Source organism: Ochotona curzoniae, unplaced genomic scaffold, assembly GCF_017591425.1.
Source record: "Ochotona curzoniae isolate NIBS_2020 unplaced genomic scaffold, NIBS_Ocur_1.0 contig_2861, whole genome shotgun sequence".
In the NCBI taxonomy this organism is placed as follows: Eukaryota; Metazoa; Chordata; class Mammalia; order Lagomorpha; family Ochotonidae; genus Ochotona; species Ochotona curzoniae.
In genome coordinates, this window is record NW_024465620.1 from 3,668,471 (window position 1) to 3,692,423 (window position 23,953).

The 23,953-nt window shown below is 56.5% G+C and overlaps 1 protein-coding gene across 1 annotated transcript; it reads left to right on the top strand.

Annotated features, from left to right (window-relative positions):
- The first annotated feature begins 1,702 nt into the window (after positions 1-1,702).
- NLRP5 (NLR family pyrin domain containing 5) lies at positions 1,703-23,543 on the top strand. The gene is made up of 15 exons (XM_040978253.1): positions 1,703-1,721; positions 6,214-6,495; positions 8,205-8,279; positions 8,312-8,330; positions 9,782-9,876; positions 10,240-10,293; positions 11,462-13,076; positions 13,291-13,461; positions 14,354-14,521; positions 14,768-14,938; positions 16,731-16,895; positions 18,306-18,476; positions 20,383-20,553; positions 22,030-22,200; positions 23,411-23,543. Exons 1-15 carry the CDS (start codon positions 1,703-1,705, stop codon positions 23,541-23,543), a joined length of 3,480 nt encoding a protein of 1,159 aa, XP_040834187.1.
- The last annotated feature ends 410 nt before the right edge of the window (positions 23,544-23,953 follow it).

Sequence of the window (23,953 nt, forward strand, 5' to 3'; positions counted from 1 at the left end):
AGCTCACATGAGGCCCACAGGTGTTATAGCCCTGCCTGGTCTGGTCTGCCCCCATCCCAACTCATGCTCTCCAGTGGGAGTGCTTGTCCAGCAGGGAGCCCACATTCCCCCTGCCGGCTTTGCCCCCTCCCTCCCTGCTTCTCACGTGTGCTGTTTGGGTGCTGCGGCCACACCTGGCACGGCTCACCTCACCTTGGCATTCCATAATGTGTACTGGTTTGTGTTGTGACCGAACCTGGCCTGATCCACACTCTATTCTGGCGCTCAGATTCACCAGCGGGTGATGTGAACTGGTTCAGCCTGGTCTGCCCCCCGACCTGTGCCAAATGTATGCTGGTGAGCGTCTTCCTCGGCCTGGTCTGGGTTGCTCCCTATTGTGGCTCTTATGCTTACCTGCAGGGACTGTCTTCCAACAGAGGAAAGCTCCTCCATCAGAACCTCTCCCTGGGCCAGATCTTGCGCGTACTGGTGGTTCCATGGGCCAGCCCTGCTTTCTGGCCTTCAATCCATTCCAGTTCTTACTGTTAGGTGTTTCACCCCAGCCAAGGCTCATCCATACCCAGACACTGCTCACACGTGGCTCAGTAGGGACAGAGACCTAGCCTAGTCCATCCTACATCTACCCAGGTTCTCCAGAGCGCCAGATGGCGCTGGCGTCTAGTCCGGTTAGGTGCACCCAGCTCTAGTCCACATTTGTGCCTAGGGAGATTGCAGCCATATCCAGACCAGAACGCAGACCCCACTCTGGTCCCCGTACCCTCCTGTGGGAACCCCAACCCAGGAAGGGTGTACTCTCACAGCTCCCCAACGGAGGGGTGAAAACTATGGAAATGGGGGGCTCCTGTTACACAACTCCTAGTAGGCACAGGAATGAGGGAACCCAAGCTAGCCAGGGCCAGCTGTGGGTCATTACCACAGTGGGCAGCGGTCTCTGACAAAGGTGTTACTGCTGGATAGAGCAGCCACCACATCCTGTCCTGGCGCTGTGGCAGGCCAGCTCTCAGCCCAGCACCCCTGCTGGGAGGTGGGCAGCCCCTGGGCCACAGGCTGTGCACTCAGGGCTCACATCCACACGGCGCTCTCCCAGGTCACTCGGATTCCTGCGTGCAGCAAGTTGATGCTGAGGACAGAAAGTCCCCACGCGTGCGGCCCGGGGAGACTGGGGGATGGCAAACGTGCTGTTCCGCCTGTCTCTCGCACGTGCGCTATCTCTCTCTCTCCCTTTTATATAAATGAATACATCCTTAAAGTACAAAACCGAGCTCATCCTGAGCTCCCATCAGTTAATTGGCTTGACTGATTCCACGTGCTCTGCGTGTCCCACCGCGTTCCACCCTACAAAAACACAGTTACAACTCACCTACTCACAGCATAAGACAAAGCGGTTTTTTTGCTTTTTGTTTTGTTTTGTGCACAACTTACGTTTGGGAACGGTAATTCCAGGTGGGGATGGCACAGGCAGGCAGGCCCACAGCGATGGCGTCGAGCTGCTTGGGGAGGCTGTGCCTGGACACCACTCCCAGCACAGGTGCGAGCAGCCCGCTCATGAGCAGCCCAACCTGGCGCTCACAGGTGCAGCCGTGGTAGCCAATGAGGAGGCGCCTCCTTCCCAGAGCCCTCAAAGGCATCACTGAGCAGGCGTCCGTGGGCGTTGCTGTACTCGCCTGACTCCCAGCCGTGGACCCACGCATGCCGTCCGACCATGGAGGAGGCCCAAGGCGGTAAGTGCTCTTCGTGCTTGGTCCTTCTTCCCGTGGCTCTCCCTTCTCTCGGGGCCTTCCCGCTGCGTGCCTCCCCCTTCTCTGCCTTCATGCTAGTCGGAGCTCAGAACCCTAAGAACCCGGAGTTGCTGACCAATGCTCCCAGAACATCACTACCTGGGGTAGTCCGGTAAGCCCCTCGCCCTTCTGAGTCTGAAGTAGACCAGTTATGGTATTCCCACATTTAGGTGAGAGTTGGGGGAAGTCGGGGTTGTTACTGTATTCATTGTGTCTACAAAGCACAGCTATGACTTGTGGTTATCAGACTGGAGATCCTGAGGTGGTGTGGAGCCGGAGTTCCAGGCGAATGCCATGGTTTGCCTGGAGGGTAGCGGCCGTGTCTAGCTGGCTCCCGTGGACTCCAAGGCTTGGGCACCTGTGCATGAAGGTTCAGCGGAGGCTTTAGCAACCCAGCAGAACAGATGAGAGAGCTGTGGGGAGCCATTCCGTCGAAGAGAACGCGCACCTGCTCACCTGTGTGTGCCCTGTGACTTCCCTGGTGTGTTGCAAACGGTGAAGGGCTTCATAACCTTGGTGTGTGTTAACAAGTTAGCTTTCATCCCTTGCAAGGCAGAGAGCAAGACGGAGACACAGTTGGTTCCCATATGCTGGTTAGCTCCCCAGAGCCAGGAGCCAGGGACTCAATCCAGCTCTCCCCGGCCCACCTGCTGGTCCTTACGATGCATATCAGCAGGAAGCTGGAATGGAGCACAGAACCAGAGCTCAAGTCTAGGCATCCGTGGGGCACGGTGGCATATTCGGCCCTTTGCCTGCAGCACTGGCTCCAGTTCTGGCTGCTCCACTTCCAACTCGGCTTCCTGTTAATATAACTGGGAAAGCAGTGGAGAATGGCACGAGTGCTGGGGCCTCTGAGCCCACATGGGAGAGCCAGAGAAAGCGTCCAGGTTCAAGCCAGCCCCAGCTGTGGTCCTTGAAGCCATTTGGAGAGACTTTTTTTTTTTTATTCGGTCTGTAACTCTGCCTTTCAAATTCAAAAAGCTGCAAGAGTAACATCTGAAGCCTGGCCCCAGGATGGCGCTGTAAGAGGTTAGAAGTGACCATTTCTTCCACCTGTGCGGTCCATGTTTCCCTAAATACGCCCAGGGATGTGCAGGCAAGCCCTGTCCTGAGTGACAGCACTCTATCAGTAACGTGTCCCTGGGTGGTGTGGGCAGACGGGGCAAGACCCCCAACTGTGGGCGGTGAGATGCATTTCCTTCTGGTCGCTCCTCCTAATGGCCTTTGAAAGGGGGCGTTTGGAAGCACTGGGTACACGGAGCAGGCCCTCTCCCGGTTGCCACTTGTCCCTGTTCCCTTGGCTGTTTTCTGCTTGTCCCCCAGGGGTCCTCTGCCTGCTTGGGTGGGAGCAGAGCACCCGTGTGGTCTGCCTGCTGGGTGTGCACACCTGGGAGGAGCACACCCACCTGATACCAATCGGCCCCTCGGTGTCTGCACTTAATAAAGCCGTGCCCAGGGATTCTGGGCCTTGAGAGATGGGTGGACAGCAGCGGGCATCCGGCAGCAGAGCTGAGCTGCTCCCCTGGGATGCCACTTCCGTTCCCAGGCAGCTCGGAGTCCAGGCCTTGTATTGTTCTGACCCCTCGTACTGACCTGTACCCTGGCAGGCAGGGGCATGGGTAAGGAGTCCACTGTTTCAGCTTAAGGCCTGGTCAAGCTGTGGCCATTGCAGAGATAGGCAGATGGGCAGTGAGCTGGCATTGCCCCTTTTCTCTCAATATAACAGAGCATCTTTATGGATGGGGCTTCATTGCCCTGGCAGCTGGCACTTGTCTGCATCCTCAGTAACATGGGATGCCCCCTTCATGTACTGTGAGAAGGTGGTATGTGGTCAGGTGCAATGGACGACACAGCTTAGTACACCACGGTGATTCTCACTCCCAATCAAACAACCACATTGGTCTCGGGTTCGTTTAAAAGCCATCCACAGGTGCCAGTTCAGGCCCTTTGCTCTTTTAAGATTTATTTTATTGCAAAGTCAGATACAGAGAGGAGGAGAGACAGAGAGGAAGATCTGTCCGATGATTTACTCCCCAAGTGACCGCAACGACCAGTGCTGCGCAAATCCAAAGATGGGAACTTCTTCCAGGTCTCCCACGCGGGTGCAGGATCCCAAGGCTTGGAGCCGTCCTCGACTGCTTTCCCAGGCCACAGGCAGGGAGCTGGATGGGAAGTGAAGCTGCCGGGATCAGAACCGGCGCCCAAATGGGATCCCAGTGTGTGCAGGGCGAGGACTAGAGCCGGTAGGCCACCGCGCTGAGCCCTCCTTGGCTCTTGTTAATATCTTGAGCTGTGATCATTTTGGATTCGAAGAGGCCTTCATTCTGTCAGCTTTTATGTACTGTTTGCTCAGGGATCGGACTGTATTTGAAAGGCAGAGTTGGAGAGATCGCCATCTGCTGGTCACTCCCCACATGGCTACAATGGCCAGGGCTGGGGCCGGCCAAAGCCAGCGTCTTCGAGTCTCCCGAATGAAGTCAGGGTCCCAGGGCTTTGGGCCATCCTCTGCAGCTTTCCCAGGCCATAAGCAGGGAGCTGGAAGCGGAGCAGTGAGGACTAGAACTGGTGCCCCTATGGGATGCTAGGGCTGCGGGTGGCAGCTGAACCTGCTGCTGCCTGACACCGGCTCCCAGGAGGATCTTAACTCACTAGGGAGGGGAGTTTGCCATCTTGGCCTCCTCTCTGCTGTGAGACGGAGACATGGCATCCCATTGCGTATTACTGGAGTAAAGCAGGAACTCGTGGGCACTAGCAGTGCCAAATGTAGAGGACTTGTTGCTGGTTTGGGTTGTCGGTCTGGTGCTTTCTTTCTGCCTCCAGCACTAAGAAGTGACCTCTGGTGGATGTTGGTCTGGCTTGGACCTCAGCAGACAAATAGTTTTCTGGATTCTCCGGTCTACCTGGGAACTCCTAAGACTGGTTAGGAAGGCAGAGTTATGCAGAGAAATCTTTCATCTGTTACTTTAACTCTCCAAATAGCCACAATGGCCGGAGCTGAGCTGATCCACAGCCAGGAGCCTCTTCCGGGTCCCCCACGCGGGTGCAGGGCCCAAGGCTTCGGGCCGTCCTCGACTGCTTTCCCAGGCCACAGGCAGGGAGCTGGATGGGAAGGGGAGCTGTTGGGATATGAACCGGTGCCCACAGGGATCTCGGTTCTGGCCCCCTACCCAGGACTTTTCAGAGTGTTCAAGAACTTCTGTTCTCAGGAAAACCTCAGCAGGACTCTGAGGCCGCTGACCTGGAAGTGAACCCGAGTTCACTTCAAAACAGACCTTCTGTCTTAATGCACAGGTGTTCCTCAGAAGCTTTCTAAGTTATAGGCTTCCATAGCTTCCTGTTTTCTGACCGGCTGCTCGTGCCCAGGTGGAATGTTCATGTCCCCTCTTTGCACAGCCCAGTTCCTGATTTCCTAGGTTCTGTGATAAATTCCCTGCTCCGTGTGGTACCCATCTCCCCACGCACGTTAACTGTAACATCTCCTTCCCGCTCCATCGGATGGCTTCACGACCAAGAGGAGCAGGCACTGACAGGCTCACCTGCTCCGAGTCCTCTCAGTGAGCGACCGGTTGAGGGAGCATGTGGGCTCGTTGACAGCTTCTTGTCCTGCTTTGCCAGTCCAAAGCCAGGACCTTCTTCCGAATTCCCGACAGCTATAGGGGACCGAGGACTCAGGACTTCAATGGGTGCCCATGTGGAATGCCGGTGCTGCAGGTGGAAGCTTAACGACACCACAGTGGCCGACCCTATTTTAAGGCCGTTTTAAACGTGCCTTACCCAGGGGGTCTCCTACCAGGGAACACACATGCTCAATCTTGCGTTCGGTAGCAGAAAACGGGTGCATTCGGGGTGCTGTGGCCCCAGGTACAACTAGTTGCGGACATCTGGGGAGTGAAGCAGGGGCTGAAAGATCTCTCTCCTTCAGTACCTCAGCCTTTCAAATAAAAACAGCAATAACCACGATAACCCTTTGCCCGGCTGGGTTATCAGTCCTTGTTCCAGAGTGTTCATCTAGATAGAAGTGCTTCGTCTTTCTACCAAAACGTCACTCTCGATGCTCATTCCGGTGATGAGCGGACAGCTGAGCTAAGACACAGCGTCAGTGTTGCTAACGGCCAGGGCTGTGCCTGCCTGTGTCCTTGAGACCAGCACACCGGCTGAAGGCTCTCCAAGTGTCTCAGGTCCTCTGAGTATGCTGTGTGCTGCTTGGGGCATGGCAGATCGTCCCAGACCTCCTAGCAACAGGCAGGTGGAAGGGCAGGCTATACTGCATCTGCAGAGACTTGTTTCTGGGGCCAAGGAGATGAGGTGCTGGCGTGGGAGAAGTCTGCCACCAATTTCAGTCTTGTCCCTCTTCTCACAGATCCAATAACTTCCGAATCATCCAAAAGTCTACTCCTGGACCAGACCCCGTGCCTTCCGCCCTGGGTCTCCACAGAGAGTGACAGCCTGATCTCCTTTTCCAACTACGGACTGCAACTGTGCCTCAAGGAGCTGGACAAAGAAGAATTCCAGAGATTCAAACAGCTGCTGCAGAAGCACGGCAAGTCGACCCTGGACGCCCTGCCATGGGCGCAGGTGGACGAGGCCAGCACAGACGGCCTGGCCGCCCTCCTGCACGAGTACTGCGACCGTGAGCGGGCCTGGACCATCTGCATCGACATCTTCCAGGAGATGGAGCTGCTGATGCTCTCGGAGAAGGCCAGGGAGGAGATGAGAAGTAAGACCTGAGTGAGCCTGGGCTTGGAGGTGGGGACTTGGGAACGTGTGTGTAGCTGGGCCCATCCCCACAGTGAGTCTGGCATGCGCTTCCCTGCTGGAAGCAGGTGCTGCCTCAGTGCGCAGCTGCCCAGCTCGGACTCAGTGCAGCCAAGTTGACGGATGGGCCCGGTGTGCTCCTGCCAGGACCACTCGGGAGAGCTGGGCCAGTCTCCCCTCGAACCAACCCTCGGGTGCCATACCTCTGAACAGGTGCTGTAGTGCTCCCCGAGCCGTTGCCAAGCTTCTGTGAGCTGTCTCCAGAGCACACTGGGGTGGCTGGGCGGTGGGTGTCTCCCTGTTTACTCCAGATGAGGAGCTGGAATCCCAGGGGCTGATGTGAAAACTGGTTTTACTTAGGGTCCATGTCAGTCATGGGCGTGGGCCAGATGAAGAACATAGGACAATCGGAAGAGGATTAAAAAATGTTTATCAGGACAGGTCTTCAGTCAGACTGAAAAGTTTGCATAACTGAAAAACTTGCATAGTTCCCTGACTGGGCAGCCAGGCTGACCCGGAAGATGACTCTGAATGCCACCTGGGCACAGCTGGGTGCCCATCGGCCACCTGGGCACAGCTGGGGCTGACCTCTACAGGACCTCAAGCAGAGGTGGTGTTGGTCTGCAGACGGGAGGGTGGGAAGATGAGCAGGGAGCTGATGCTCCCTGGGTGAGGCCTCGTGCTGAAGTTCAAGCACCTGAAGGCCTCGTGCTGAAGTTCAAGTTTGGCCCATTTTCCAATGGGCCAAAGCTCTCTGGAGAACCAGGGCCAGTCCGTGAGTTACCAGATGGCAAGGGTGGCTTGTACGTTGACTGCTCATGTGTCGAGCGCCAGGGGGCATATGAGAGTTTCCACAATGGTAGAAGATGACATGGGCTATTTTTAAAATGAATGGTGTCAAAAATGTAAGTCATTCCTTTTGCACGTTACCAAAAGGGGAAAGCTAGCATCACTTGGCAGGAGAAATGAAGTTCAGACTAGGGGACAGAATGAGGAAACCGATGGCCTTGAGGTCACTGGTTTGACCCAACAGTGGGGGGCACAGCATGTGGCCTGGGCCCAGTGGAATGATGAGGAATGACAGGGTGGCCTGGCGGGCAGGAGCTCGGTGTGGTGGCAGTTCATCCAACAGCAGTCCTAAAGGGACTGAAGATGAGTGAGCTGGGGTCTCGGCTGATGTGCCAGGTGAGGGAGCTGCCAGCAGGCATGGGGAATCTGAGGTTGCTCCAGTGCCACAGGAGGCAGAGGTGGCGTGGGCTGCAGGGTGGCAGCTGTAAGGACTGGGAGGCGTCTCAGACACCGGCAAAGCCAACTTTAAGCAGTAACTGCAGGGATGGAGTGTGGGGTCAAAGTTGTCAGGCGTGAGGAGATGGGGCAGGCCATCCCTAATCTTACCCCCCGGAGACACCAGAAGTGAGGTCTCCCCAGCAAGGGGGCCGGGGCAGCGCCGTCCAGGCTGGCCCTCCAACATGGAAGACTCGCAGGCATCGGGTTAACAGTTGACCTGGGTCAGACACGGGTGATGTCGAGCTATGAACCTCCTGGGGCTGTGGTGTCCTCCATTGGCTGCTCTGGACAGAGGCCCTGAAGCCACCCGGGCTCCCCAAGGACGTGCAGGGCCAGAGCTGTTCTCGCCCTGCCTCCGACCGTTGTTGTGACTTTGTCTTGCAGGACAGTTACCGGATAAGATGCTAGAAGAAGCTACCCCAATCAAGACTGACCAAGGACCAAGCAACGAAGTGCCAGGTTTGTAGGGGACGGGAGTGGCAGAAAAGCAGGCATGACTAAAGCTGTGTGGTAAACGGCTGCCCATGGCAACTGTACTCGACTTCCGATGAGGGTGGCTATTCTGGAGAGCCCTGGGCTGTTGGGAACTGACCAGACGGGTTCTGGGGACCTGGCAATTCTTACTCCAAGAGCTCTGTGGTCACAGTCTTGGTTGCAATCGGAAGGCTCCTGTCAAATGTAGAGAACTTGATGACCTCCTGAGAACTCCTTTCTGGAAAAGATGAGATTCGGTCCTATTTGCCTCTCGAGTCGGGGTGCATCCAGGCAGGCTGACAAGCCTGTGACACCCTGCTTTAGGCAGACACCCTTGCGGGGGACAAAGAAGCAGCTCTCCAATCACTGCTCACAGTGTGCTGGGCAGCAAGGCTTAAGGCTTTAGAAGCCTGTTGATTCTTACAGAATTATAGCTTACTGTATCCTCTAAGTTACCCAACGGGCTGAGCAATGCTGTGAGATGGATTCACTTGGAGAGTAATCTTGGCAGCAGGCCTGAAGCAAAACTGATTGGGCTGTGCTCATCCAGCAGGTGCCCACTGGAGCGGGCCCACCTCCTCTTGGGACGTGGTGGGTCAGGTGCTTTGCTGAGCATTGAAACCCAAGTCCTAGTTAGGAGAATGTGTCTGGAGGATTTTGCCCGGTCGCTAATGGGAGCTCCAATCTACCAGCTTGGGCACACCGAGGCAAGCTGGGCTCATACGGAAAGCTGATGGCTCAGCCACTATGCGGTGCCGTGTCATCCCTAAGACTTGACATAAACCATGAGCAAACAGGTGTTAGTGTCTTGGTCCTAGCGTCAGCGGCCCAGTCCTGTCCCATTTGTGTCCCCTAAGTGGTGCTGTGAAGCACAGGCCTGCAGCAGCCATGCTGTGCCAATACTCTGGCTTTGGGATTTTCTTCAGATCTGCTTGAAGCACAAAAAGTTTTCATTTGTATGAAGGTGAATTTGTCTCTTTGCACGCTTGCTTCTTGGGGTTTTCGAGAAAATCGTTGAGTATTGGGGGTGGGGATTACATCAGTATTAGGGGTTTTATAGTCGGATCTTCTCAGCATTCAAGCTTTGGGTCTGGTTTAAGTTCATTGTGTCTGGGATGCAGCGGTGACGAGGGCATGCAATGTGACACTTTTTGTACCAATACCTACTTGTTGCACCACATGAGATGGCATCTGTTCCCGCTTCAAACTGTGCAGACGCCCGTGGTACCGACTGACTGTAGGGTGTGGGTTTCCCTTTAGGGTGTGTGTGTGCGCGCCTCTCTACCAGCTGGCTGTAGAGTGTGGGTTTCCCTTTAGGCTCTGTGTGTGTGTGTGTGTGTGCGCGCGCGCGCGCGCGCCTGTCTACCAGCTGGCTGTAGATCTTGGGTAGATTATGGGTTTCCCTGTAGCCTCTGAAAGCGGTTTCTCTGGGTGGCGGTGTGTGTCCTTGGACCAGGGCTACCCTGACATTTGTGCTGTTTTCTCAGTAAGTCTGAAATCGGAGTTTCCGACTTGGCTACTCGGTGCCCTCAGGATTTCCACATCACTTTGGGGATAAGCCTCGAGATTTTTGCTTCAGTTGGTACTCTGACATGGTTACACTAAACTGTGTAGACTCGAGTCGGATGCTACCACTGGAACATAAATTGGGATGCTTGTTCACATTAAGATCCTTAAATCCCTCTAATTGTGCTTTGTTTTCAAATCTTAACACCTCAAATCTATTTCTAAAATATTTTCTCATGCTAAAATAAAAGCAATATTTTTATTGCCAGTCTACAGAAATGTATAATTTTTGAATATATCTAGTGGCCGTGGTTCTAGTACATTCTACTCGCCCAGCCATGCCATGTTCCTAGCTGGCCATAAGGTGAAATGTGGAATGGCAAATAGTGGTGGTCTGAGGTGTCTGTGTTGGATTTCATTCTCTCCCCCTCTTTTGCAGAAACCTCACAGACTGCGGGACACAACGGCGGCGCAGAAGGGACCAGGGAACAAGGTAGAGAAAAGGCTTGTTTGTATAGAGCTGCCCTGACAGGAAGGTGGGCAGAGGGAGCGAGGGCAGGCTTGCAGGCCTGGGCGTCTTTCCCCTCCACCCTCGCCCAGCTGCTGTGCTCGATCCTTCGCTCAGGCTCTCGGGATCAGCTCAGATGCCACGGGTGCCCACACCCCAAGGAAAATCCCAAAGACTCACAACTGTGGTGGACGAGCTGGCACGCCCCGCACGTGCCCGGTGCAGTCGGGAGCAGCCCTGTGCTCTGCATGGCTCCACGCAGCTGGGGCTTCATTCCTGCTGTCAGCTGACACTTAGGGAGTACCCACCCTTTGAGGTCACGTGGTGGGACTATCATGGGGCCCCCTCTGTGCTGCCTTCGTTGGGTTTGTAGTTGAGAACTGCACAGCAGCTAACCAAGGCAGAAAGGGAGTGAGGCTGGATCCCGAGGCTCCCGGGCTGCACAGAGGGAGTTGAGTGGTCAAGAGCAGCTTCCAGCAGCAGTGGCAGCTTGAGTCTTTGTTGGTTTAGATCTGATCCACTCTAAGTGTCTGTTTCAGGGAGTTTGGGTATATTCAAAGTTGTCCAGCTGCCACTAATTCCAAGGCTCTTTGTCCGCCCCTCCCCCCCAAGGAACGCCCGTACTGTCTGGGACATCACTCATTCTGTGTTGTCAGTTCTGCTCTTCCCTGTATGCGGGCCATTTGCCGTAGCAGGCCATGTGACAGTCTCACTCGGCACGGTGATTTTGAGGGTCGTATCGTAGCATCGGCTCTCTTTAGGTCTCTTGGTGGGAGCCCTCGTGTGATACTCTGTAGTGCATGCATCCGACGTTTTCATTTTTTAAGTTTTTGTTGGATGGCTCAGCGAACACAGACGTGTGTCCAGGAGGCCAGGTGTTAAACACCCATGTGCCAAGCACAGCAAGGTGGTCCATGCTTGGACTGTCGGGACGGGTGATGGTGCGTCGGGTCTCAAGTGACAGCAGCCGAGTGAGGGGAACCAGCAGAGCTTGAGGCTTTTGCAAAGCCCTCTGTAGAAGGGAATGGACTGGCTCGGGGTCCGCTTGGGGAACGCACACTGTCCCTCACACGGCCCCCAGAGCCCAGGTTTACGGTCTCATTCGTTGGCTAAGAATCCCGACCTTCAGATGTGCTGTCTGTCTCCTGCGCAGGCCCCGACAGCGAAGTGGACGTGGCAAACTACAGGACACACGTCGCCAGCAAATTTGCCATGAAGTCTGACTCTCAAGGCCACCCCAAAGGCACCGCTTCTGCCGTCTGGCCTGAGATGCAAGTGCTGGTGGATGTCTTCAACCCAGACAAGGCAGGGGCGCAGCCTCACACGGTCGTCCTGCATGGGAAACCTGGCATCGGGAAGTCGGCCTTGGCTCGCCGGCTCATGCTGAGCTGGGCAGAGGGGGAGATCTACCAGGGCCTGTTCTCCTACGTCTTCTTCTTCGATGCTGATGACACGTCCTGGGGCGAGGAGAGCAGCTTCGGGGAGCTGGTCGCCAGGGAGTGGCCGACCCCGGAGGCGCCAGTGTCTAAGATCTTGTCCCACCCCGAGAAGCTGCTGTTCATCTTGGACGGCTTTGAGCTGAGCCCCGGCCTCGGGCCCAACGAGGAGAGGCAGTGCAGAACCTGGACGGAGAGGCAGCCCGGGATGGTCCTGGTGCACAGCCTGCTGCGGCAGGTCCTGCTCCCGGGGTGCTTCCTGGTGGTCACCGTGCGGAATGCAGACCTGGCCAAGCTGCAGCCGCTGGCCACGGCGCCCCTCTACCTGGCCATTAGCGGCCTCTCGGTGCAAAGACGGATCCAGCTGCTGCAGAAGCACGTCCCTGACGAGCAGGGCAAAATGCAGGTGCTGCACTCCGTGATGGACAACCACCAGCTCTTCGATCAGTGCCAGGTCTCCACCGTGTGCCTGCTGGTCTGCAGGGCACTGGAGCTGCAGGAGGCGACCGGCAGGAGTGCAGGGGCGCCCGGGTGCCAGACCCTTACGGCCTTGTACGCAGCCTTCGTGTTCCATCAGCTGGCCCCGGAAGGCGTCCTGCAGCACTGCCTGGGCCGCCCGGAGCGGGCCGTGCTGCTGGGCCTGTGCCGCCTGGCCGCCGAGAGCGTGTGGGCAAAGAGGTCGGTGTTCCACGCGGAGGAGCTGCGCGCTCTGGGGCTGCGCGGCGACGAGCTCTCTGCGCCTCCCCTCATGAGCGTCCTCCTCCCGGCCAACCACAACCACGCCGGGGAGCGCTACGCCTTCCTGCACCTCAGCCTCCGGGACTTCTTTGCCGCCCTGTACTACGTGCTGGAGGCCCTGGCGCCTCGGAAGTCTTCCTGCTCCCTGCTCCCTGCAATCCCGTGGCACTGGAAGGAGCTGCAACAGACCGTTGTCCCCGCCCACTTGGGAGGCATGAAGCGCTTCCTGTTCGGCCTCATGAGTCAGGAAGTGCTGAGGGCCCTGGAGGTTCTGCTGGGGTGCACGGTCCCCCAGGGGACGGCAAGACAAGAGCTGACCAGCTGGATCTCCCTCCTGGGGCTGCAGGCCGGCACCCTGGCCCCCGAGAACGCCATGGAGTCCTTCTACTGTCTGTTCGAGACCCAAGATAAAGAGTTTGTGCTCTTGGCCTTGGACAGTTTCCAGGACCTGTGGCTGCGGGTCAGCCAGAGGATGGACCTGGTGGTGTCGTCCTTCTGTCTGCAGTGCTGTCGCCACTTGCGGAAAATCCGCGTGGATGTCCAAGACATCTTCCTGAAGGAGGAGACCCCCACGTGGCCCAGGATTCCCCAGTGGTGAGTTCGCCGTTCCCTCTGACGCACCGCTTGCCTGTCACAGGGTCCACTGATGGAATCTTCTGTGACGGCACGAATGTTCCAGAAGGCTTTGCCCAATGTGGGGAAGTTAGCCCTGCCCTGCCTAAACAGGCAGATCCCCTCGCGGTGCTGGGACGGACAGCCACTCGTGTCCGATCTGTGACATGGAAGGGTGTCTGTCTTCTCAACACAGGATGCAATGCAAGACGATCGTTGATGAGTGGTGGGAAAATTTCTGCTCTGTGCTGGCTACCCACCCTCAGCTGCAGCAGCTGGACCTGGGCCACAGTATCCTGAACGAATGGGCCATGAAGATGCTCTGTGCCAAGCTGAGGCACCCAACCTGTAAAATACAGCGTCTGATGTAAGGCAGCCTGGCCCCAACCCCCAGCCCCAGCTAGGTCCCAGCTCTGCGCCACACCTGCAGAGTGGCTGCCCCTCTGGGACTCCTCCAGTGTGTTCCCAGTGTGTGGGGAGGGCTAGGAACCAAGTTGGAGGGGGAACTTTGTGGACCCCTTCGTGCTCTCACGCAGTTCCCCCTCAGAACCATACCCATCCACCGCTTCCAGCCACTGTGCTCTGACGTCCCTGACTGGGGCCTCACTGTGCGTGTCACGGCACTGCGGGACAAGAGGACGGTGGGATTGTGGAAACTGTCCTGTAGGACCCTGGTGCCCCTGACACACCTGCTGGAGGCGGCCTCACGCACACCTTCTAGGAAATGTCAACAGATGTTTCACAAGTTAGAAGCATGCGTGCCTCTTGTGCAAATAGTGCCGTGTCGCACAAGGCACTTGGATGTCTTTCTCTGGCCTGGCACTCTTGGGGTCCTGTGTTTCAGGCCAGCTGGCCATCCAGCTCCTCGTTGAGCGTGTCCTCTCCTAGAGCAGGGATCACGCGGAGTATTCTAGGCAGGAACGCCAGCGCCCTGCGTCTGGAGCACTGGAGTCCCAGCTGCTCTCCTTCCAATGTGCCTGGAGACAGAAAACAGTTGAACTGCTTGGGTCTCTGCTCACCACAGGGGGAGACCTTGGTAAATTCAGGCTCCTGGCGTTTTGCCTGGCACAGCCCCGGTCACTCGGGAGGCAGCTGGCAGGTAGACCTGTCTCCATCTCGCAAATATTGGAATCCTAGGTGCTCAAGTATTTGTTGCTTGCAAATGACCTGAGCTAGGAAGCGATTTGTAATCCTTTCTGTTGGAAAGGGAAGAGGGGCCCGGGGGCATGGCTGACTCGGGTCTTTCTCTGCTCCCACAGACTGAAGGGCGCCCAGGTATCGGCCGGTCTCCATCACCTCTGGGCAACTCTCGTCACAAACCATAACCTCAAGCACCTCGACCTGGGAGGCACGCACCTGCAGGAGCAGGATGTGAAGATGGCCTGCGAGGCGCTGAAGCACCCGAACAGCGTCCTGGAGTCACTAAGGTGGGCTGCTGACCGCTGAGCGGCGGGCACAGCCGTGGCAGTTAGAGGCACCATGGGCGTGCAAGGCAGCGTTACCGATCCAGGTGGAAAGATGGGGCAAGGACAGACCGGGAGTGTTGGCTGGTCACTGCCAGCACCAGGATGAGGACGGGAGGGCCTGAGGCTGCCTGTCCATGCCCAGATGGGAAGCAGCTGTTGCATGGGTGTGCCAGGCCACCGCTTATGTCTCCCTCGCCTGCCCCACAGGCTAGACTTCTGCAGCCTGAGCCAGCCCTGCTACCTGATGATCTCCCAGGTCATTCACAAGTCCACCAGCCTGAAAATTCTGGGCATGGCCGGAAACAAAGTGACTGACTGGGGCCTGAAACTGCTGTGTGATGCCCTGCGGCCCTCCTGGTGCACGCTGCGAAGGTTAACGTGAGTGTTATGGGCTGCGATGCCATGGGTGTGGTGGGGAGGGGAATCCGTGGCCGCTCAGCCTTGGGTGAGGACCAGGTCAGATCGTGGGAGAGAAGACGATAGCACAGCCTTTCTCTAAACGCTCGACTGATGTGACAGACAGGAGCAGGGGCGAGATGCCAGCTGTTACAGAGCTCTCCGAGCACGGGGCTGCGAGTGGCTTCGGTGAGGCTGGACTCCACAACTGGAGAGCTCCACCTGGCGGTGCTGCAATGGGGTGGCAACAGGCACGGTGCAGACCCGAGCATGCCTTTTCTTGGTACCCAAGGTCTCAAAAGTGGATCCCATCCCAGCATCAACCAAGCAGCCAGTCAGGGTAGGGGTACCTGCTGCTGCCTACCCAGAGTAGGGGCAAGTCCCAGCATTACTGCAGCAGGAGTGCTTCTGTGTGGAGGCAGGAGGGGGCTGCAAAGCTGTACCTGCAGCACAGGGGGGTCCAAAGGGGTGCCGCTTTCTTACTGGCCATGTCTGCGGAGGAAAAGAGCCATAGTATACTCCCACAGCTCTGCGCACGCGAGCCCCCTGCTGAGTGCTCGAATTCCACTGACTGTGTTCTCACAACCTCAGGTGATTTGCAGTCCATTTATGGACACGTGCGGAGGAATGGGCCATCTAAGATCACCCTGGACTCGAAGACGCACCCCAAGTGGGAGCTGTCTTGGTTCCCAAGAGCTGAGGCTTCACCTGGGACTTCCTAGGTCCTAGAAGTCCTCTGTCCTGACAGCTTTGGAAGGGTGCATGGGCCAAGGGCGGGGTGCGGGTGGAGGGAAGGGGCGGAAGGATGGCCCTGCGAGCCGGCGCATCTCCCAGCTTCGTGTGAGCTAACGTGAGCGGGAGCATATGGGTGACTCTCTGCTCCCCCTGGGCTCGTGGTGCTTAAAGAGGGGGCGCTCTCGCTAGACCAGGAATCCCAGCCCTCCAGCAGGGACATCACAGCTGACTACACGGACACAGGGCTTTTTTGAATGCAAGCCTGAGGCCAGCTCCCGCATCTGCCCAGCTCTCCGGCTCTGTCTGAAGTAGATGCAACAAAGCACACGGGCTCTGCGTGGCGCTACGTCGCCCTCTGGAGGGAAGGAGGGACTCCCTGTGGTCGCAGGAGTGTCGCCCATGTAGCAGGTTCCGTCAATGGGATTCGTGTCACAGTTCATTTTTAACTGATAGTATACAGTTCATGCTCTCTCTAAATACTGTAATGCATGCAGCTTAGGATCAAATTTGAATAATCAACAAATGCATGCCTTAAAGATTTATCAGGACTCTTCACAAAGTTTATTGTAGAGAAAAGCTGTAATATTAAAGTTTTTTGGTGCCAAGATACTACATACAATCAGGGTTTCCTGAACTTAATGAAGTAGCCTCGTGCAACAGACTCGCACGAGGCTGAGCTAGGCCCGCCACGGTAAGGTTTATTGGCATTCATTACCTGCGGACTTCCTAAAGCAGGCGTTGAGACATAGTGGGCCCCTTTACAGGACCTACAGAGTACTGGCTACTGTAACCTTGGCAAGGTCATGAGGGACAGGTGAGACATAGGGAGAGTTTGAACAGTGGGCACGACGCACTAGCTCCCAGCAGGACCTCGCACCATGATGCCCGGCCCATTTCTGTCACGCTGGAACAAACCTCATATTTGGGACACGTGGAGCTGAAGAGGGGCGTGAGACGTGTCCAAGTCCATGTTTCTCCCTGGCCAAGGAAGAGCAGGGAGTTAGACTACCTCACTGTCCCCCTGGGTCTCTCCTTGCAGGCTGGAGGACTGTGGCCTCATGGCCACCAGCTGCCATATCCTGGCCTTAGCCCTCACCAACAACCGGAGCTTGACACACCTGTGCCTGTCACGGAACCCCCTGGACCCTGAGGGCCTGAGTCCACTGTGCCGTGCCATCCCGGATTCAAGTCTGCAGAGGCTGGTGTAAGTTGGGCTGGCTTCCTTGAAGGCCTTCTTAGCTTGCTTGCCTTTGTTAAAAAATGTAGTTCTATTTGAAAGGTGGGTTTACAGAGAGGAGAGACACATCTTCCATCTGCTTGTTCATTCCCCGAACATCGACAATAGCCAGAGCTGAGCTGATCCGAAGCTAGGATCTAGGAGCTTCTTTTGGGTCTCCCACGCAGGTGCAGGGTCCCAAGGCTTTGGGCCGTCCTCGACTGCTTTCCCAGGCCACAGGCAGGGAGCTGGATGGGAAATGGAGCAGCTGGGACATGAGCCAGCACGATGCTGGCGCTTGCAGGAGGCACAAAGCCATGGTGCTCCATGTTGGTGCTCCTGCCTGTCCTTGGCAATCTATGAGAGGGATCCCCCAGATCCTCTGGTCAGTGGGTGCTCCAGCCCCTTCTGGAAACCATGCAACTTTTGTATTTTCTCATTCAATGACATTGTGTCTAGATGACGTTCAACACAATGTGAATGCTGTGTCGGTGGGGTGGTCACCATGGCGTGTCATTTAGGGATCAACGGCAAGAATAAAACCTGCACACTCAGAACACTGTCGTGACAGGTGCAGACCTGCGGACCCCGGGCTTCGGCTCTTCGATGCGGTCTGTCCCAGGGAAAGTGAGCTGGGCCTTGGTTCACCTGCAGAGTGAACCTGCAGTTCTCACAGCTGCTGGCTCAGCTGGTCCTGCCCCTTGGACCATGGAGGGGCAGGGTGGGCTCCTGGGAACCTCTGACCATGTGTTCATCAACCGCCCCGTGTTTTGCCTTATTCTGTGAATGATGCTAACATGGAACTGCATTGGAGACCATTTCAAACCATGGAAGCAGCCTGCTTCCCACATTTCCCAGTACATGATGGGGCGCTACCCCCACCAGCACCAAGGAAAGGACCACGTGTCTGGAATCAGCAGGCATGTGATGAAAACGCCCTACAAGTGAGACTGGAGATCCGAGATGAGAGCCTCCTGGCTGGGTTACATGGTCTCTGAGTGCAGGAATCCTCGGAAAGGAAAGATGGTGGGAAGATCAGAGGTCTGAGTGGTGCCAGCTCTAAAGCCGCGGTGACGGGGCCGGGACTGAGGAAGGTGGGTGCCTCCAGCGGCTCAGCTGCCCCCTCGCCTTGAGGCCTGCATGGGCTGTGGACTTCCAGGATCAGATGTCAAGTCTCTGTTACGAACAAAGCAGTGTGAAGTCCTCTGTCACACAGCAGTCGTGGGAAACTCACGTTGGAAGGAAATCCAAAGGGAAGACCAAGAACGTGGAGCAGCCAGTGTACCCCAGTCCCCATCATGGCCCCAACTAGTCCTGAGTGCGAGTGGACAAAGAGGACGAGGCTCCCACCAGCCTTCAATGAAGTGACCTTTGCCCTCCCCTCGTGTCTTCCCACAGGCTGAACCAGTGTGGCCTGGATATTGCTGGCTGTGGCTACCTCGCGTTTGCGCTCAAGGACAACAGGCAGCTGACGCACCTGAGCCTCAGCCGGAACCCCTTGGGAGACAGTGGGATTAAGCTGCTGTATGAGGTCCTGCGTGAACTGTCTTGCCACCTGCAGGACCTGGAGTAAGTGGCCCGTTGGCCATGGGGCTGGTGAGCCGGGGGGAGGTGGGGGGTCGCCTCCCAGCGGGTCAAGAGGGATAAACAGGGGAAACCAGACCCCAAAACTAACTAGGTCCCCGGGGTCAGCTGCCGTTCACTTTCACAGCAGACACTCCAAGCATGTAGATGTGTTGACAAACCATTCTGAATAAGAGCTCCAGGGAAAAAGACAGTTCTGGGCACCCCCACCCTCTAATCCCTCAGATTGGTTGATGCCTAGCTGATCTTCAGCCATAGCCAGGGAGGGGTGTGTCTGTCTGGCCTCCGAGTTTCTTGGCCCTGGTTGGACCGGTTTTGGTCCACAGGAAAGAGCCTCCATCCCCCTACGGACAATGGAACAGATCAGAACAGGCCAGACCCCTGTAGCCCAGCAAAAATGCATTGCTATTAGCTGTTAGGCAAATGCCCTCCTGAGGTGGTTCTTCCTTGAGCCATAAACGGTGTTGTTCTTAGCAGCAAATGGCCCAGGGGTGGGTGTGCTCTGAATAGCAAACTCGCAGGCCCACCAGTTCCTACTGCAAGAAGGGATCCAGAGCCTGGTGTGGTCTCTTGTCCATCTTGATGATGCGCAGGATACAGTAAGGGCAGTATGGGATTCCTTAGCTATTGCATCGCAGCCAGAATCCATGCGGACACTGAGTTTGTGTGCACTGTGGGCGTCATGAGTGCCTTACAGATCCTTGTATATGCAGTAGTATTTTCAATAACAAAGGTGAAATTGACCAAAAGTAGAATCGTGCTAAAATCTCTCCCTACCCGGTAATGAACAAGAGGAACTAAACGTAGGCCTTGTGCGTGACGTAGAAACTGGTCTTCCCTGGAGAGAATCACTGAGAGCATTAACCCAAAGTGCAGGGAGTTCGGGCCTCGTCACTTATCCACTGTGGCACCGGGGACTCGGCTGTTCCCATGTGACCTTCGGCCCCCGCCCTCCTCCATGACCCACATGCCTCCTGAGAAGCCCTGTCCCCCCCCAGGCCTGAGCTGCTGACAGCTGAGTGCCTCCTAGCCAGAGAGCCACAGATGTTCTGCTTTTGGGAATACTCGCGTGTCCCCAGATGCCTAGGCCATGGGCTCCAAGTTTCAATAGGGAATGTTTTTCATACACAGCTTGCACACAGAGCCCTTGATGGTGTGCCTGCATTTAACCTGCCATACAGTCCGATGGAGAATTTTCTGACTGTGGCATCGTGCTGGCACTCAGAAATGGACGCTCGAGCCGTGTGGGATTCCGAGGCGACTGCTGTCATTTGTACTCGGAATCCAGCCGTTGCCTCGGGGTCCATTCTGCCCCCAAGTTGGCCTCCTCCTTTGTGGTGCTCTATTGCCATGTCGGTAACTTCTGTCACCACTTTGTTGCCCAGGACTTGCCTGTTTCTCCCCCTTCCCATGGAGCATGGCAACTCCGACCCCACCTCCCCATCTCTGGGCGGGAAGGCAAGTTCTACCCAATACTTCCCACTCTCCCAGCTGCCATCTGTCCCCCAAGTTGTTGGGGTATTTTTTAAGATGTGAAAGGTAGATCTTTACTGGTCGATTCCCCTGTTACCCACAATAGGCAGATTGACTCAAGGTTTAGCCAGGAGCCCAGGGACACCGTCCTGCCCTCCCTGAGTCGCCAGGGGTTCAAGGATTTGGGACAACTTCAGGTGTCTTCCAAGGAGTAGTAACAGGGAACCAGATCGGAGCCAAGCAGCTGTTGTTGAACCTGCTACTGTACAACCCTGCTCACAGCCTCCAGGCTCGGAGCTGGCACGCTGTCCGGGCTGTTCAGGGTCGATAGGAGGGCATTTACAAGCAAAGGGAAGAGCTGTCTGAGCTCTGGTCATGTCACTGCTGCGGGCTTGCCCTCTCATTCCCCTCCACCCAGGGTGGCAGGCTGCCAGCTCACCGCGGCTTGCTGCGAGAGCCTGTCCCATATGATCATGAGAAGCAAATACCTGAGGAGCCTGGATCTCGGCAGCAACGCCCTGGGGGACAGTGGGGTGGCAGCGCTGTGCGAGGGGCTGAAGCAACGGACCAGTGCCCTGCAGAGACTCGGGTGAGTTCCTGGGGCTCGGGGGGTGGGGGGACGTGCGGTGAGGTCACCCAAAGATGGCTGACAACCTGCTGGCTCCTGATGGTCAAGTTGATCAGCCAACACCTAGGGCAGGACCACAGGTGCCATGCTCATCCCAGCTGGGCTCCTGGGCATGAGAGGAACAGTGTGGAAGTGCCTGGGGGTGAGGCATACGGACAGACTTGAAAGAGCCCCAGGCTACCCCAGTGTGCCAGCCTGACGCTACACGGGCAGTGCTTGACGCAGGTGGCCCGGTCTTTGGTGTTGAGACACAAGGACTGGCGAGAAGGATGGGACATAGACTGAAAAGACAAGTTTGCTTTGATCTAAAACTAAGAACCCATGCTCAAAACGGATCTTGAAAAGGACTTGCATGTGAAACGACTGTAGATGAACAAATATTTGCATGAGAATTAGCTCTCCATTGCCTGTTCTTCCAGTTTTTGAAGTGACCTCATAGTGTGGTTCTGAAAACCCCAGTGAACACCCAAATCCCCCAGGGTGCTCCCCCACCCCCAGCCGAGTGGAGTTTAGCCACGCGAAGCAGTCGAGCACTGGTGCCAGCCCCAGCAGAAACCTCAGAAAAACATTACCTGCACGGAGCACGTCGTGCCTGGCAGACCAGGTGCTCTGGCTTCACTGGCATGAAGCATCCGGAATAGTGAATCCAGAGAGCCCACGTGTCCCCAGGGACGGGGACAGGCGTGACCACGGAGGCTCGGCGTTCAGCCAGAGTCCTGCAGCCAGGATGCTAACACTGGAGCCAGCTGAGGGTGGCAGGGCTCGCCAGGCACCCAGGATGTTTGCCACTCTTGTTTCTAACTGCCGAAAGCCAGGTTAGAGCGTCTTCCTGTCCTGCGCCTGGGGCTCGAGCCAAGCCCCATCTCCTTCCTCGAGGTGCATCCCGCTCTCCAAACTCCCCTTCTCTTGTCTCTGAGATCATGTTCTGTCTCAAGTACTTTCTGGAAGTTTTCCCCCATGGCCTTCACCTGCTCCATCTTTCCAGCACTTTCCCCCAGGTAGCCAAGAGCTGTTGGATCTGCAAAAGGCAGTTGGATGGCATGTATGCCCATCTGCCTATTTGCCACCAAAGGCCTGCTACAGACTTTTCTTGCTAGACCCTGAAATTCTTATAATGCAAGTTGGGCTACCATCTGCAACCCTGGCATCCCGCGTGAGTACCATTTCCAGTCATGGCTGTTCCATTTTTGATCCAGCTCCCCGCTAATGTTCCCGGAGAAGCAGTGGACGATGGTCCAAGTGCTGGGGCCTCTGCACACATGCGGAAGACCCAGACGGAGTTGTGGCTTCGACTTGCCCAGCCCTGGCCACTGTAGCCATTTGGGGAGTGAACCAGTTGCTGAAAAATTTCTTTCCCTATCTTCTCTGCTTTTGTAATGTTTAAGCAAAGCGGCCATGCCCAATGCCCAGCACTCATCTCCAGCATCGTTTCTGCAGGTTGGAGGCCTGCCAGCTGACTTCGGACTGCTGCAAGACCCTGGTGCTGGCCCTGTCGTACAACCAGCAGCTCATCAGCCTCAATCTGCTGCAGAACCACTTCTGCCCGCAGGGGGTGAAGAAGCTATGTTCCGCCTTCACCTGTCCCACCTCCAAGCTGCGGGTCATCGGGTGAGTGCCCGGAGCTCCTCTTGGGAGCCGCAGCCCCGCTCCCGGCATGGGCGGCCCGCTGGCAGCAACGCTGCTGATGGTGTCGGTCTCCTTATCCAACACGTGCCAACCTTGGCCCTGGTGCCAAGCTGCGTGTGGGGGAATGAGAATAGGCAAGGTGCCCAATATGACGGAGCCAGCTTTGGGGCAGGTGGTCAAGGGAGGCATTAACATACAAACATCGATGCTCAAAAACCGAACTGCTGTGACTTGGCGACGGGCATGGAGGACCCGAGGCCGGGCATGGAGGACCCGAGGCCGGGCATGGAGGACCCGAGGCCGGGCATGGCCTCTGACAGGACTGGGTGGTGATGAACAGGGTGCAGTGCCAGACCTGGACTTCCTTGGGCGCCTCCTGTGATTCTGTCCAAGGTGTGAACTGGGATACTCATTCATCCACCTAACCCCCCGTGTTTTAGTGGGGGACCCCTGGTATGCTGGCTCAGGAACTTGAAGCTAGCACCTCTTCAGTCCTTCTCCCACCTACACAGGTAAACAGATGTCAACTCAAACTCGGTGGTCCCTGCCACCCACATGGGACAGCTGGGCTGCCCTTCTAGCCCCTGGGCCCAGCCCCTGCTGAGGCCACTTAGGGAGTGAACCAGCAGGTGGAATGGAGTCCTCCTTCCTTCCCCCTCTCATGGCTTTCCCCGCCCCCACCCATATAAAGTGAGGCAGCAGAATGTTAAAGAACTAGGTAGACAATAACCTCTGTGCACAAGAGGGGCCGAGGACTTGGGGGTTCGTGCAATAGGAGAGGTTAGCAATGCAGCAGCACTCCACACCCGAGGTGTCCTTCCAATGACCTTGGGACGTAATGACAGAAGGCGTGTAAAAGCAACGCAGCCTGCCAATTACAAACGCCCATTTCTCTGGCTTCCATTGCAGTCTAAACTTGGTGGGCGCAGGGAGTCACCCTTCTCCATCACTGTTCCTCACTTCCTGTCATGGGGGCCTCACACGGGGCTGAGTGGCACGTGCCGCTTCGGATGGTGGGAGAGGGAGACACCTGAGGGAACCCGCATTCCCCCCACTCGGGGAGGGGACCCATACTCCTGTGTACCAAAGGTTCGCAGGTAATTGCTGCGTCATCCAGAAACCTTGGAGAAGGGCTACCAGGAGACAAAGGCAGAGCCTTCTTCATGAGCCCCCTTCCCTCTCCTCCCCGCAGGCTGTGCAAAGAGCAATACCCCGAGGAGACGCGAAAGCTGCTGGAGGGGGTACAGCAGGCCAAGCCCCACGTCGTCATAGACGGGGACTGGTACTCCCATGACGAGGAAGACCAGCACTGGTGGAGAAGCTGAAGACCTTAGCATGCATGCGCACACATTCCCGCCCCCAACATGCCCCTTCCTCCCCAGCACCCTGAAACGGTCTCCTCCCAGCGAGCCATGCTGGAAGTGGACATGGAGCCAAGGCCTGTGCCATGCTCAGTGGTGGAAGCAGAACTTGGTAGCCACCACTGAAGGCCACAGGCTTCAAGTCACACAGCCTCTGTCTACATCCTGCCCCAGGGTGTCTGGAGGGAATTGGAATAAACACTTGGAGCATCTGGAAAGGTATCAAGTGGTTGTGTCCAGGGTGCAGTTCAAGAGCAGAGGCTTGGCATGTGGGTTCCCCCAAATTTGGGTAACACGAGTGCTGCTGGTTTTGAAGTACAAGTATCCCGGGGTGACAGAGGCACGGTGGGAGCACAGGGTGAACACAAAGCTGG

Excerpts from the sequence above, each read along its gene's own strand:
- NLRP5 (XM_040978253.1), top strand. Across the intron at positions 10,294-11,461 it reads AGAAGGGACCAGGGAACAAG|GCCCCGACAGCGAAGTGGAC; the intron begins GTAGAGAAAAGG and ends TCTCCTGCGCAG. Across the intron at positions 18,477-20,382 it reads TGCCACCTGCAGGACCTGGA|GGTGGCAGGCTGCCAGCTCA; the intron begins GTAAGTGGCCCG and ends CCCTCCACCCAG.